General features: G+C 46.9%; 1 protein-coding gene across 1 annotated transcript in view; it reads right to left on the bottom strand.

The window, feature by feature from the left end:
- LOC126428303 (uncharacterized) overlaps positions 1-16,032 on the bottom strand; it is an 81,522-nt gene that overhangs the window by 36,285 nt on the left and 29,205 nt on the right. The window contains exon 3 of the mRNA XM_050090231.1: positions 9,597-9,729. Within this exon, the coding sequence (XP_049946188.1) occupies positions 9,597-9,729 (133 nt within the window). The remainder of the gene's footprint in view (positions 1-9,596; positions 9,730-16,032) is intronic.

Raw genomic sequence — 16,032 nt, 5'->3', positions numbered from 1 at the left:
GGAGACGATAGCTTTGCTATTTGACAGATGAGAGGATTGGCCTTGTACATTAATTTTGTGGAGAACTTTATGAGGATGATAGTAGGAAATGTTTCAACTTCTTCTTAAAAGCAGCAGGAGATTGAATTTTGCGCAAGGTAAGGGGCAGTTTGATCCAGTAATTGTCGAAATGAAAAGAAAACATCTTTAAAATGAATCGAAAGATGTGAAATGTTAGCCAGGAATTATGGTACGTCATTCTATATATACATTTCCCTGCGTGTAATTTTTTTTTTTTTTTTTTTTTTTTTTTTTTTGCCTTCGGAATGTTTTTCCCAACTTGTACTACGGGCAGAGATCATGGATTGTCAGTAGGGACACCTAAGCTTTAAATCGATAAAAATTTCATCTACAGTAAGCACATTAGGCTGCAGTAACATTAACTGAAACACAATTCAAATATGTATGTTGTCGTTTAGAAAAGACAATTTGTACTACATAATGGACTACCGCAGTGTTGACGGTTATTATCTGTGACAATGCAGTATGCAAATTATATAGTTAATAAATACTTTAAAAGAAATAAAATAGTATTTGTGATAAGATAATGTGAAAAGGGAGTTTCGTATTCATGATTAATACGTTAGCTTCGTAAAGTATATTTGTTAAGTTGCGCCCTTTTATGTTAAAACTCTCCACAAATAGGTACTTTTAGCGCTAAGCCAGTATGTAGTGTCAGAAGCCAGTTAAAAAACCTCTCTAACTATGCATTATTCATTCGTGTGCGGCCAGTATGTGTTGAGAAATAGGGACGTTGCTTGAAAATTTTTATATATACATACGGTGGCAGAACCGTACAAAGTCTATTGACACACAGTCAACATAGATTTAGAAAACATGGTTTTTGTGAAACACAACTAGCTCTTTACTCGCGCGAAGTGTTGAGTGCTATTGACAAGGCATTCCAGATTGATTCCGGATTTCCGGAAGACTTTTGACACTTTACCACACAAACGTCTTGTAGTGAAACTGCGCGCACATGGAATATCGTCTCAATTAACTGACTGGATTCGTCATTTCCTGACAGAGAGGTCACAGTTCGTAGTAACTGACGGAAAGTCATCGAGTAAAACGGAAGTGATTTCTGGCGTTCGCCAAGGTAGTGTTATAGGCTCTTACTTGTTCCTTATCCATATAAACCATTTGGGAAACAATCTGAGGAGCCGTCTTAGGTTGTTATCAGGTGACGCTGTCGTTTATTGATTAGTAAAGTCATCAGAAGATCGAAACAAATTCCAAAACGATTTAGAAGGATATCTGCATGGTGCGAAAATTGGCAAATGACGCTAGGTAACGAAAAGTGTGAGGTCATCCACATGAATGCTAAAATATATCCGTTAAACTTCGGTTACTCGATAATTAGTAAAATATAAAAGCTGTAAATTCAACTAAATACCTGAGGAATTACAAGTACGGAAAACTTAAATTTGAAGGAACACATAGAAAATGTTGTGGAGTAGGCTAACCAAAGACTGCGTTTCATTGGCAGGACACTTAAAAAATTAACAGACCTACTAAGGAGACTGCCCACACTACACTTGTCATTCCTCTTTTAGAATACTGCTGCGCGGTGTGGGATGCTTATCAGATAGGATTCACGGAGTACATCGAGAAAGTTCAAAGAAGGCAGCACGCTTCGTATTATCGCGTAATAGGGGAGAGAGTGTCACTGAAATGGTACAGGATTTATGGGGAATTTCATTAAGAAAAAGGTGCTTTTCGTTGCGGTGGAATCCTCTCACGAAATTCCAATCACCAACTTATTCTTCGAATGCGAAAATATTTTGTTGACATCTACCTACACTACTGACCATTAAAATTGCTACACCACGAAGATGACGTGCTACAGACGCGAAATTGAACCGATAGGAAGAAGCTGTGTATCACTAGCACTAGGACGAGAAATGCGTACCATCATGTTTCCGACTTTGATAAAGGTCGGATTGTAGCCTATCGCAATTGCGGTTTATCGTATCGTGACATTGCTGCTCGCGTTGGTCGAGATCCAATGACTGTTAGCAGAATATGGAATTGTTGTGTTCAGGAGGGTAATATGGAACGCCGTGCTGGATCCCAATGGCATAACTAGCAGTCGCGATGAAAGGCATATTATCCGCATGGCTGTAACGGATCGTGCAGCCACGTCTCGATCCCTGAGTCAACATGTGGGGACGCGTGCAAGACAACAACCATCTGCACGAACAGCTCGACGACGTTTGCAGCAGCACGGACTATCAGCTCGGAGACCAAGGCTGCGGTTACCCTTGCCGCTGCACCACAGACAGGAGCGCCTGCGATGGTGTACTCAACGACGAACCTGGGTGCACGACTGGCAAAACGTCATGTTTTCGGATGAATCTAGGTTCTGTTTACAGCATCACGATAGTCGCATCCGTGTTTGGCGATATCGCGATGAACGCACATTGGAAACGTGTATTCGTCATCGCCATACTGGCGCATCACCCAGCGTGGAGGTGTGGGGTGCCATTGGTTACACCTCTCGGTCACCTATTGTTCGCATTGACGGCACTTTGAACTGTGAACGTTGCGTTTCAGATGTGTTACGACCCGTGGCTCTACCCTGCATTCGATCCCTGCGAAACCCTATATTTCAGCAGGATAATGCACGACCGCATGTTGCAGGTCTTGTATGGGCCTTTCTGGATACAGAAAATGTTCGACTGCTGCCCTGGCCAGCACTTTCTCCAAATCTCTCACCAACTGAAATGGTGGCCGAGCAGCTGGCTCGTCACAATACACCAGTCACTACTCTTGATAAACTGTGGTATCGTGTTGAAGTTGCATGGGCAGCTGTACCTGTACACGCCATCCAAGCTGTTTGTGACACAATTCCCAGGTGTATCAAGGCCGTTATTACGGCCAGAGGTGGTAGTTCTGGTTACTGATTTCTCAGGATCTATGCACCCAAATTGCATGAAAATGTAGTCACATGTCAGTTCTAGTATAATATATTTATCCAATGAATACCCGTTTATCATCTGCATTTCTTCTTGGTGTACAAATTTTAATGGCCAGTAGTGTACATAGGGAGAAAAAATCACCATGATAAAGTAAGGGAAGTTAGAGGTCGTATGGAAAGATATAGGTGTTTGTTCTTTCCATGCTCCATACGAGATTGGAATAATAGAGAATTGTGAAGGTGGGTCGATGAACACTCTGCCGGGAACTTCAATATGATTTGCAGAGTACCCGTGTAGATGTAATGATTTTTAATGAATGTTGTTGTTGTTGTTGTTGTGGTGGTGATGGTGATGGTCCTCTCGTCGCAGCCAGTGCAACTACATCCAGCTGTATGTCCTTATTACATCTTACCCCGACAAAGTATGTCGCAAGGGGTCATACCAAGGGGTTTATTTAATGATCCACGAGTTAATGCCAAAATATGTAATCGTACTTCGGACAGCCATTAACAATTGCTTCGTGGCGAGTGACACAACCACAAATTTATTGAAAAACAATTTGATTTCCCAATCTAGCTGTTGTACAGTACAGTCACTGCCGTTCATACCGCGATCAGCTGATTTCTGCTACCTCAATTTTCAATAGATACGCGTAAATTTTCGCCATCACCGTTTATGGGAGAATGCCAACGAACATCTGCCTTTTAATAGGTAACTGCTGTTATAGAAAACGCGAGCGGGAACAACGATCCACATTCATTAACGCCGTTCGGCATACGTTTCTAAACATGACAACTTTTAATACATAGCACAGAACATTATTCTAACAGGAGTGATTCGACACCATGCACTTCACAGCAAACGGCAGTAAAAAGGTACCCATCGATATCTGGCGGGGAGGGACACTATGCCTCACTGTTATACGTCTTTTGTCGGTATCTTTGAAACTATCATCCTAGATGTAGTCCTCACTCACATAAATAACTGCCATGCCAAAGAAACTGTTATGGGTACGCGTATTCAAACACAGAGATATGTAAACAGGCAGAATACGGCGCTGCGGTCTGCAACGCGTATATAAGACAACAAGTGTCTGAGGCTGTTGTTACATCACTTACTTCTGTTACAATGGCAGATTAAAGATTTGTCAGTCTGAAGTGGCGTTATAGTTGGTGCACGAGCGATGGGTCACACCATCTCCGAGGTAGCCATGAAGGGGGCAACTTCCCATACGGCCATTTCACGAATGTACCGTGAATATCAGGAATCCAGTAAAGCATCAAATCTCCCACATCCCTGCGGCTGGATAAAGAACCTGGAAGAACGGGAATGAAGAAATCCTTCAACGTGACAGAAGTGCAACCCTTCCGCAAATTGTTGCAGATTTCAATGCTGGGTCATCAACAAGTGTCAGCGTGCGAACCATTCGGCGAAAGGTCGTCGATATGGGCTTTCGGAGTGGAAGGCCCACTCGTGTACCCTTGATGACTGCAAGACTCAAAGCTTTACACCTCGCCTGGCCCCGTCAACTCCGATATTGGACGGTTGATGACTGTTACCAAGTTGCCTTGTCGGACGGGTGTCGTTTCAAGATGAATCGAGCGGATGGACGTATACGGATGTGGAGACAACTCCATGAACCTGTAGACCCTGGATGTCAGCAGGGGACTGTTCAAGCTAGTGGAGGCTTTGTAATGGTGTGGAGCGTGTGCAGTTGGAGAGATACGGGACCCTTCATACATCTAGATACGATCCTGACAGGTGATACGTACGTAAGAATCCTGTCTGATCACCTGTATCCATTCATGTCCATTGTGCAATTGGCCAATTCCAGCAGGACAATGCGACATCCCTCATGTCCAGAATTGTTACAGAGTGCCCGTACGGTTCTACGTGCTTCAGTGTGGAACCGCGTGACCGCTACGGTCGCAGGTTCGAATCCTGCCTTGGGCATGGATGTGTGTGATGTCCTTAGGTTAGTTAGGTTTAAGTAGTTCTAAGTTCTAGGGGACTGATGACCACAGATGTTAAGTCCCATAGTGCTCAGAGCCATTTTGTTGCAGAGTGACTCCAGCAACTCCAGGAACTATTCTGAGTTTAAGAACTTCCGCTGGCCACCAGACTGCCCAGACGCGAACATCATTATAGATGTTTGGGATGCCTTGCCACGCGCTCTTCAGAAGAGGTCTTCACATCCTCCTACTCTTACGGATTTACGGAGAGCCCTGCTGGATTCATGGTGACAGTTCCCTCCAACACTACTTCAGACATTATCAAGTCCATGTCACGTCATGTTGCGGCAGTTTCGTGTGCTAGCGAGGGCCCTACGCGAAATTAGGCAGGTGTACCAGTTTCTTTGGCTCTTCTGTGTACATCTTTTAGTGGTTTGTTTGAAATTTTTATCATAGATGTAGTCCACCTCACACTCATAAATATCTGCGTCCTTCGTCGAGTCGTATAGTAATTTATTGTAAAAAAAATGGCATCAAAAGTCGAAATTTGGAACTTTCACAAGCATGAAGAGGTTGTAAATTGTCATATAGTGCCACAGATATAAATGTAGGCTGTCTGCGTACATATACTGTTTCACTTCATCGAATACTCGGCTTTAATTCTGTAAGAACCTTCCGCTACTAATTCTTTTTGCGCGTTCAACATATTGTCCCCCTCTCTGTAAGCATTCGCTCTGGTGCATCCGTATATAGGGCTCTGGCGGCCTCGGAAATACTGTGGCCAGCCGGTGTGGCCGAGCTGTTCTAGGCGCTTCAGTCTGCAACCGCGCGAGCGCTACGGTACTGTCTTGCTTGTCTCTTGCCTTTACTGGTTTAATGTTTGCTATATTTGACTTTGCGTCACAGAAAAGAGAATGTTATTAGCGAATATGCAGTAAAGAGCGCTAATTTACTGAAGAGTTCTTAGTCTCCCAGTTATAAGTAATCCAACCCGGTTTTAATTGTGAGCCCTGAGGTTGGGCCATTACACACTACTGGTCATTAAAATTGCTACACCACGAAGATGACGTACTACAGACGCAAATTTTAACCGACGGGAAGAAGATGCTGTGATATGCAAATGATTATATTTACAGAGGATTCACACAAGGGTAGAGCCAGTGGCAACACCTAGAACGTGTTGACATGAGGAAAGTTTCCAAACGATTTCTTATACACAAACAGCAGTTGACCGGCGTTGTGAAACGTTGCTGTGATTCCTCGTGTAAGGAGGAGAAATGCGTACCATCAGGTTTCCGACTTTGATAAAGGTCCGGTTGTAGCCTATCGCGTTTGCGGTTTATCGTATCGAGACATTGCTGCTCGCGTTGGTCGAGATCCAATGACTGTTAGCAAAATATGAAATCGGTGGGTTCAGGAGGGCAATACGGAACGCCGTACCAGATCCCAACGGCCTTATATCACTAGCAATCGAGATGACAGGCATCTTATCCGCGTGGCTGTAACGGATCGTGCAGCCACGTCTCGATCCCTGAATCAAAAGATGGGGACATTTGCAAGACAACAACCATCTGCACGAACAGTCAGACGAAGTTTGCAGCAGCGTGGACTGTCAGCTCGGAGACCATGGCAACGGTTCCCCTTGAGTCTGCATCATAGACAGGAGCGCCTGCGATGGTGTACTCAACGACGAACCTGGGAGCACGAATGGCAAAACGTCATTTTTTCGGATGAATCCAGGTTCTGTTTACAGCATCATGATGGTCGCATCCGTGTTTGGCGACATCGCGGTGAACGCACATTGGAAGCGCGTATTCGTCATCGACATACTGGCGTATCATCCGGTCTGATGGTATGGGGTGCCATTGATTACACGTCTCGGTCACCTGTTGTTCGTATTGACGACACTGGACGTTACATTTCAGATGTGTTACTTCCCGTGGCTTCTATCTATCCTTCATTCTATCTCTGCAAAACCCAACATTTCAGCAGTATAATGCACGACCGCATGTTGCAGGTCCTGTACGGACCTTTCTGGATACAGAAAATGTTCGACTGCTGCCCTGACCAGCACATTCTCCAAGTCTCTCACCAACTGGAAACGTCTGGTCGATGGTGGCCGAGGAACTGGCAAGTCACAATACGCCGGTCACTACTCTTGATGAAATGTGGTATCGTGTTGAAGCTGCATAGTTTGACTCAATGACCAGGTGTATCAAGGCCGTTATTATGGCCAGAGGTGGTTGTTCTGGGTACTGATTTCTCAGGATCTATACACTCAAATTGCGTGAAAATGTAATCACATGTCAGTTGTAGTATAATATATTTGTGCAATGAATACTCGTTCATTATCTGCATTTCTTCTTGGTGTAGCAGTTTTAATGGCCAGTAGTGTATCTTTGACGAATACAGTCTACGAGACAGCACTCACTGCATGCACAAACGACCGTCACTTGCGCACAGGCAGAATCTGCTCTCTTCACTGAAGACCACTACGCACCATTCCACCTTACAAGTTAGTCTCTGATGGCACCAGACCGTCCGTGCAGGTGAATGCTGTGAGGCGAGTGGACGACGGGCTTGAGGTGTGCATGCCAGTAGTCCCATTGCTAATAACCGGTTGGTAACAGTTTGTGTTGAGTGGCCTAGACTCATGATCTCTCTTACACATACTGTGTGTTGCGGCTACATGCAGTAAGCGTTGCTTCACGCAGTGGAGAATGGCAAAACAGAGGCAGCCGGCGATTGCGGCATTGCGAAGGAAGTGCGGCACAGATAGCCTTGCTGACAGCAGCAGTCTACCGACCTGCTGACGCAAGGACGCACACAGACCGTGCGCCGAGTGAAGCCTGGAGAGTGCTGAGTAAGGGGAAGTGAGGCCAGCACGTTACACAGCAATATACTGCGGGAGTAATAACAAAAAACCACCTCCGAGGGTAAAAAACGTCCTCCTGCCAGATATAAATAGCGGAGCGCGGGCACCAACAGAGAGAAGGCATTAGGAAGCAGTTCGGATCTGAGGACGGACGTGGTCCGTATCCAAATGTTCAATCTTCGTAGGTGACGATTCCACAAGTCTGTTCCAGCTCGCCGCCAGATGTCAACTTCAGCTCTGGGGGTCGGCCCGAGTTCGGTCAGCGCCATGGCTAACTCCAGTGAGAACTTCCAGGATCGGCTGCAGCGCGGTCTCGGTCACAGGCGCCGCTGGGGACTGACGCCCGGACCCCACGGCGACCCGGTGCATGGTCCGTCTGTGGCGGGATCTTGCGGACATCGCCCCTGATGGCTTCCCAGCTGCCAGTGCAGCAGGCGTCGGCAGCTGACCTCACGGCAACGCGGCTCCGTGGCCGAGTGGCGACGAGTTCATCTCAACCACAGGGCATCCTGGCTTCAGCGGAGCACTGGTGGCCTGAGGCTCCCGAGTGCGATCAGCGGCGCGCGTGGCACACATTGTCGGAGAATCTGCACAGCGGCAGCCAGGCGGAGCGATCAGCAGGACTGGGCAGCGACGACGAGTGGGAAATTATAAATAATTGTATAACTCCACGCCGTCTCAGTCTTTGGCGCAGCCACTGTGTCTGCTGCTACCAAGTAACGGCGCGCGTCATATAACAAGTGGTGTCAGAAGTCAGCTGCACGAACTAACACTGCCGCCCTTCAAAAACGACGATCCTAACGGGCGTCTGTATTGTATGGACACTTAGAACCTCGTCTATCAGTGTGAGAATGTCCAAGTGACCACTGATTCCAGTTTCGTTACCCAGCTGACGCAACACATTTATCTTGTAATTCTCTGAAAGCGCCACCCAGCCCCTGGCCAGGCCTCAATCTGACCCCTTTCAAACTCGCTGAGTTGGGAGCGCGAGTGTGTATCTGTGGTATGGTTGCTGCTTGCTTCACATGTCCACACCACGCTGAGCCTTCTGGCTGTGAGCACTCCATAGAAACAAACGGCGTTATGGTAGCTATGCCACTGTGCAGTCTGTTGTTGGACCGTTCCCCACATGGCATATGCATCATCGGATGAAGACTGATGCCCTCCTTCCAGGTTGGTTCAAATGGCACTGAGCACTATGGCATTTAACTTCTGAGGTTATCAGTCCCCTAGAACTTAGAACTACTGAAACCTAACTAACCTAAGGACATCACACACATCCATGCCCGAGGCAGCATTCGAACCTGCAGGCGTAGCGGTCCAGCGGTTCCGGACTGTAGCGCCTAGAACTGCTCGGCCGCTCTGGCCGGCCCACCTTCCAGGTGTACTTTTTTATTCTGGTAGTGTAGAAGCTTTAAGAATATGATGCTGTAGAAAATATCTCAGCATTGGATGGACAGATTGAGTAAGTACTGAGGAACTACTGAGTCAGTTGAGGAGAAATGAAATTCGTGGCATTACTAAAAGAAGGGATTGGTTGACGGGGAAGATCCACGTGCATCATGGAATCTTCAGTTTGATACGTCCAGGAAGTGTGGGAAATCCAAATGGATAGTGTGGCAGATCCAGATGCATACCAAGGCTTGAGTACAGCATGTAGATGCAGGAGGATGTAGGTTGCAGTAATTGTTCAGAGAAGAAGAGACTTGCACAGGATGGAGTAGCGTGAATAACAGCACCAAACTAGCTTTTGGAGTGGAGACCACAGTACAGGATACCCTTTGAAGGGTTCGATAGTGGTGCCCTTACCTCATCTATGTCCTGGACTTCATCTGGAGGCTCCAACGGGTCGAGGCCATCGTCGACGACTGCGTGTCGCAGCTTCACCAGGAAGTCGTCCACGTACCCACCGTATGAGCGCTGGCTCCAGAAACTGCCATCCCTGCAACAGCGGAAAGGAAATAAACCCTACCAACTCAGCTTCAGTCGCTTCGTGTGTGTCATGTGTAGCGCCATCAGAAGCTCAGATTCCTCATTAAGACACTCACCGTAGTCCCTGTGCCGTTCTTCGCCATGACTGGTAATTAACAAGAGTTTTCGTTCGTCATCCTTCCTCTATGAGGAATTTAAAACCCTTATCTCGGGACAGGAGCATGTGGAGGAGCTATGGCTCAAGTTTAAAAGAACACTTGACTATAAACTGGACACATACACTATGTGATGAAAAGTATCTGGGCATCCGGCTGAAAATGACTTACGTACATGGCGCCGTTCGTCGGTATTTGCTGCAATTCAGTATGGTGTTGGCCCATCCTTTTCCTTAATGACAGCTTCCACTCTCGCAGGCATATGTTCAATCAGGTGGTGGAAGGTTTCTTGGGGAATGGCAGCCCATTCTTCACGGAATGCTGCACTGAGGAGAGGTATCGATGTCGGTCGGTGACGCCTGGCACGCAGTCGGCGTTCCAAAACATCCCACAGATGTTCTATAGGATTCAGGTCAGGGCTCTATGCAGGCGAGTCCACTACAGGGATGTTATTGTCATGTAACCACTCCGCCACAGGTCGTGCATTATGAACAGGTGCTCGATCGTGCTGAAATATGCAATCGTCATCCCCGAATTGCTCTTCAACAGTGGGAAGCAAGAAGGTGCTTACAACATCAATGTAGGCCTGTGCTGTGATATTGCCACGCAAAACAACAAGGTGTGCAAGCCCCCTCGATGAAAAACACGACTACACCATAACAACACCGCCTTCAAATTTTACTGTTGGCACAATACACGCAGGCAGACGACGTTCACCGGGCATTGGCCACACCCACACCCTGTCATAGAATCGCCACATTGTGTACCGTGATTCGTCGCTCCAGACAACGTTCTTCCACTGAACAGTCGCCCAATGTCTACGCTCTTTACACCAAGCGAGGCGTCGTTTGGCCTTTACCGGCGTGATATGTGGTCTATGAGCAGCCGCTTGACCATGAAATCCAAGTCTTCTCACCTCCGACGTAACTTTCATAGAACTTGCAGTGGATCCTGATGCAGTTTGGAAATCCTGTGTGATTATCTGGATAGATGTTTGCCAATTACACATTACGAACCTCTTCAACTGTCGGTAGTCTCTGTCAGTCAATAGACGATGTCGGCCTGTACGCTTTTGTGCTCTCACCTCCGACGTAACTTTCATAGAACTTGCAGTGGATCCTGATGCAGTTTGGAAATCCTGTGTGATTATCTGGATAGATCTTTGCCAATTACACATTACGAACCTCTTCAACTGTCGGTAGTCTCTGTCAGTCAATAGACGAGGTCGGCCTGTACGCTTTTGTGCTCTACGTGTCCCATCACGTTTCCACTTCACTATCACACCGGTAACAGTGGATTTAGCGATGTTTAGGCGTGTGGAAATCTCGCGTACAGACGTATGACATAAGTGACATCCAATCAGCTCACCACGTTCGAAGTCCGTGAGTTCCGCGGAGCGCCCCATTCTGCTCTCTCACGATGTGTAATAACTACTGAGGTCGCTGATATGGAGTACCTGGCAGCACAGTGCATCTAATACGAAAGACGTATGTTTTTGGGGGTGACCGGCTACTTTTGATCACATAGTGTATGTATTTTGTAGAATAAATTCACTGTAAAAAGAACTTTTGAAGAAACAGATACTGAATAGTAGATATAAAACAAAGCATAGGGCTGTGGATGCAGAGATGCTGAATGAAACGCTTTTGGAAAGATGTCAAAAAAGCCATGTGTGGAGACTTCAGTGACTACTGAGCAGAATACCGTGAAATGCTCTTGCACAAACCCCTAAGAAATTCTGGTCGTATGAAACGGCTGTTGCTGACACCAAAGTCAGCATCCAGCCACTGGCGGAGGAAGCAGCAACTGAAATTGAGGGTACCAAAGCAAATTCAAAAATGCTGAACTCCGTTTTCAAACGTTCCATAAATGAGTGAAATAAGTATTAGTGTCACTAGCGTGGAGGAGCAGCTGGAATGTTAAAATTGAACGAAGCTCCAGGGCTCTATGGAATTCCTATCGGATGCTATGCTGATTTTTGCCGCTGAGTTAACCCCTCTTTTAACTAGTATCTATGGCAGATCCCTGGAACAAAAGACCTTGCCTAGTTGCTGGAAGAAAGCACAAGTCCCACCGATCTACAAGAAAAGTAGTAGTCGAGATCCACAAAACTATCGTCCAATATCCTTGACATCGATTCGATGTAGAATCTTAGAACACATTCCGAGTTCAAACATAGAGAGCTACGTTGAAGAGATGGATTTCCAAAACATCAGTCACGTGAAAACCAACTCGCACTTTTCTCACATGAACTTTAAGACTCTTGAAGATAGACGTAAACTACCCTGAGAAAATCTTTAACAAAGTCCAAGAACAGGATTTAAACGATGACTCTAGCAATTTGCTACAACCCCCTACGTATCGCTCACATAGTGTTTATGAGGATAGGATTATAACAATTACTGCACGCACAAATATATTCAAACAATCATTCTTTCTGCTCTCCATATGTGAATGAAACAGAAAGAAACCCTAATAAGCAGTATAGTGGGACGCACTTCTGCCAGGCTCTTCACAGTCTTTGGAAGAGTAAACAGGGTGGTCCATTGATCGTGACCGGGCCAAACATCTCACGAAATAAGCGTCAAACGAAAAAACTACAAAGAACGAAACTTGTCTAGCTTGAAGGGGGAAACCAGATGGCGCTATGGTTGGCCCGCTAGATGGCGCTGCCATAGGTCAAAGGGATATCAACTGCGTTTCTTTAAATAGGAACCCCCATTTTTATTACATATTCGTGTAGTACGTAAAGAAATATGACTGTTTTAGTTGGACCACTTTTTCCGCTTTGTGATAGATGGCGCTGTAATAGTCACAAACATATGGCTCACAATTTTAGATTCAAAAAAATGGCTCTGAGCACTATGGGACTCAACTGCTGAGGTCATTAGTCCCCTAGAACTTAGAACTACTTAAACCTAACTAACCCAAGGACAACACAAACATCCATGCCTGAGGCAGGATTCGAACCTGCGACCGTAGCGGTCTCGCGGTTCCAGATTGAAGCGCCTAGAACCGCACGGCCACTTCGGCCGGCCACAATTTTAGACCAACAGTTCGTAGCAGGTAGGTTTTTTAAATTAAAATACAGAACGTAGGTACGATTGAACATTTTATTTCGGTTGATCCAATGTGATACGTGTACATTTGTGAACTTATCATTTCTGATAACGCATGCTGTTACAGCGTGATTACCTGTAAATACCACATTAATGCAATAAATGCTCAAAATTATGTCCGTCAAACTCAATGCATTTGGCAATACGCATAACGACATTCCTCTCAACAGCGAGTGGTTCGCCTTCCGTAATGTTCGCACATGCATTGACAATGCGCTGACGCATGTTGTCAGGCGTTGTCGGTGGATCACGATAGCAAATATCCTTCAACTTTCCCCACAGAAAGAAATCCGGGGACGTCAAATCTGGTGAACGTGTGGGCCATGGTATGGTGCTTCGACGACCAATCCACCTGTCATGAAACATGCTATTCAATACCGCTTCAATCGTACGCGAGTTAAGTGCCGGACATCCATCATGTTGGTAGCACATCGCCATTCTGTCATGCAGTGAAACATCTTGTAGTAACATCGGTATAACATTACGTAGGAAATCAGTATACATTGCACCATTTAGATTGCTATCGATAGAATGGGGGACACTTATCCTTTCTCTCATAATGCCGCACCACACATTATCCCGACAAGGACCCTGATGTTCCACTTGTCGCAGCCATCGTGGATTTTCCGTTGCCCAATAGTGCATATTATGCCGGTTTACGTTACCGCTGTTGGTGAATGACGCTTCATCGCTAAATACACTCCTGGAAATTGAAATAAGAACACCGTGAATTCATTGTCCCAGGAAGGGGAAACTTTATTGACACATTCCTGGGGTCAGATACATCTCATGATCACACTGAGAGAACCACAGGCACATAGACACAGGTAACAGAGCATGCACAATGTCGGCACTAGTACAGTGTATATCCACCTTTCGCAGCAATGCAGGCTGCTATTCTCCCATGGAGACGATCGTAGAGATGCTGGATGTAGTCCTGTGGAACGGCTTGCCATGCCATTTCCACCTGGCGCCTCAGTTGGACCAGCGTTCGTGCTGGACGTGCAGAAGGCGTGAGACGACGCTTCATCCAGTCCCAAACATGCTCAATGGGGGACAGATCCGGAGATCTTGCTGGCCAGGGTAGTTGACTTACACCTTCTAGACACCATGAGGGCGGGTGTTGGCCCTGTGTGCCTCGGTCGTATGCAGTCCTGATTGTGGCGCTCACCAGCACGGCGCCAAACACGCATACGACCATCATTGGCACCAAGGCAGAAGCGACTCTCATCGCTGAAGACGACACGTCTCCATTCGTCCCTCCATTCGCGCCTGTCGCGACACCACTGGAGGCGGGCTGCACGATGTTGGGGCGTGAGCGGAAGACGGCCTAACGGTGTGCGGGACCGTAGCCCAGCTTCATGGAGACGGTTGCGAATGGTCCTCGCCGATACCCCAGGAGCAACAGTGTCCCTAATTTGCTGGGAAGTGGCGGTGCGGTCCCCTACGGCACTGCGTAGGATCCTACGGTCTTGGCGTGCATCCGTGCGTCGCTGCGGTCCGGTCCCAGGTCGACGGGCACGTGCACCTTCCGCCGACCACTGGCGACAACATCGATGTACTGTGGAGACCTCACGCCCCACGTGCTGAGCAATTCGGCGGTACGTCCACCCGGCCTCCCGCATGCCCACTATACGCCCTCGCTCAAAGTCCGTCAACTGCACATACTGTTCACGTCCACGCTGTCGCGGCATGCTACCAGTGTTAAAGACTGCGATGGAGCTCCGTATGCCACAGCAAACTGGCTGACACTGACGGCGGCGGTGCACAAATGCTGCGCAGGTAGCGCCATTCGACGGCCAACACCGCGGTTCCTGGTGTGTCCGCTGTGCCGTGCGTGTGATCATTGCTTGTACAGCCCTCCCGCAGTGTCCAGAGCAAGTATGGTGGGTCTGACACACCGGTGTCAATGTGTTCTTTTTTCCATTTGCAGGAGTGTAGAACGCGTGCAAGATATCTGTCTTCGTAACGTAATTTCTCTTGTGCCCAGTGACAGAACTGTACACAACGTTTAAAGTCGTCGCAATGCGATTCCTGGTGCATAGATATCTGGGACGGGTGCAATCGATGTTGATGTAGCATTCTCAACGCCGACGTTTTTGAGATTCCCGATTCTCGCGCAATTTGTCTGCTATTGATGTGCGGATTAGCCGCGACGGCAGCTAAAACACTTACTTGTTGCCGATCGTGGTTGACGTTTCACATGTGGCTGAACACTTCCTGTTTCCTTAAATAACGTAACTATCCGGTGAACGGTCCGGACACTTGGATGATGTCATCCAGGATACCGAGCAGCATACATAGCACACGCCCGTCGGGCATTTTGATCCCAATAGCTATACCATATCGACCTTTTCCGCAATTGGTAAACGGTCCATTTTAGCACGGGTAATGTATCACGAAGCAAATACCGTCCGCACTGGCGGAATGTTACGTGATACCACATACTTATACGTTTGTGATTATTACAGCGCCATCTATCACAAAGCGAAAGAAGTGGCCCAACTAAAACATTCATATTCCTTTAGGTACTACACGATATGTAAGAAAATGGGGTTTCCTATTTTAAAATAACGCAGTTGATATCCGTTTGACCTATGGCAGCGGCATCTAGCGGGCCAACCACAGTGCCATCTCGTTTCCCTCTTCAAGCTAGACGAGTTTAGTTCTTTGTTGTTTTTTCGTTTGATACTTATTTCGTGAAATATTTGGCCCGGTCACGATCAATGGACCATCCTGCAAATGTGGATGTAGACGTACGTGCCCCGTTTCGTTTATACTTCATTACAAGTCATGCTGGCTTACATTTCAGCAAGATAACGCCCGCCCGGACACGGCAAGTGTCTCTACTGCTATACTATACCTTGGCTAGCAAGGTAACCAGATCTCTCCCCAATTTAAAATGTTGAGAGCATTACGGGCAGGGACGTCGAACAAAGCTCGGGATTTTGAGTATGTAATGCATGATCCCTCACGAGGACATTGAACAATTCAGTCCATCAGTGCCAAGATGAATAGCTACTCGCATAAACGGCAAAG

This window comes from Schistocerca serialis, chromosome 12 (assembly GCF_023864345.2).
Source record: "Schistocerca serialis cubense isolate TAMUIC-IGC-003099 chromosome 12, iqSchSeri2.2, whole genome shotgun sequence".
In the NCBI taxonomy this organism is placed as follows: Eukaryota; Metazoa; Arthropoda; class Insecta; order Orthoptera; family Acrididae; genus Schistocerca; species Schistocerca serialis.
Note: the sequence above shows the minus strand (reverse complement) of the source record. Positions and strands in the feature narration are given on the sequence as shown.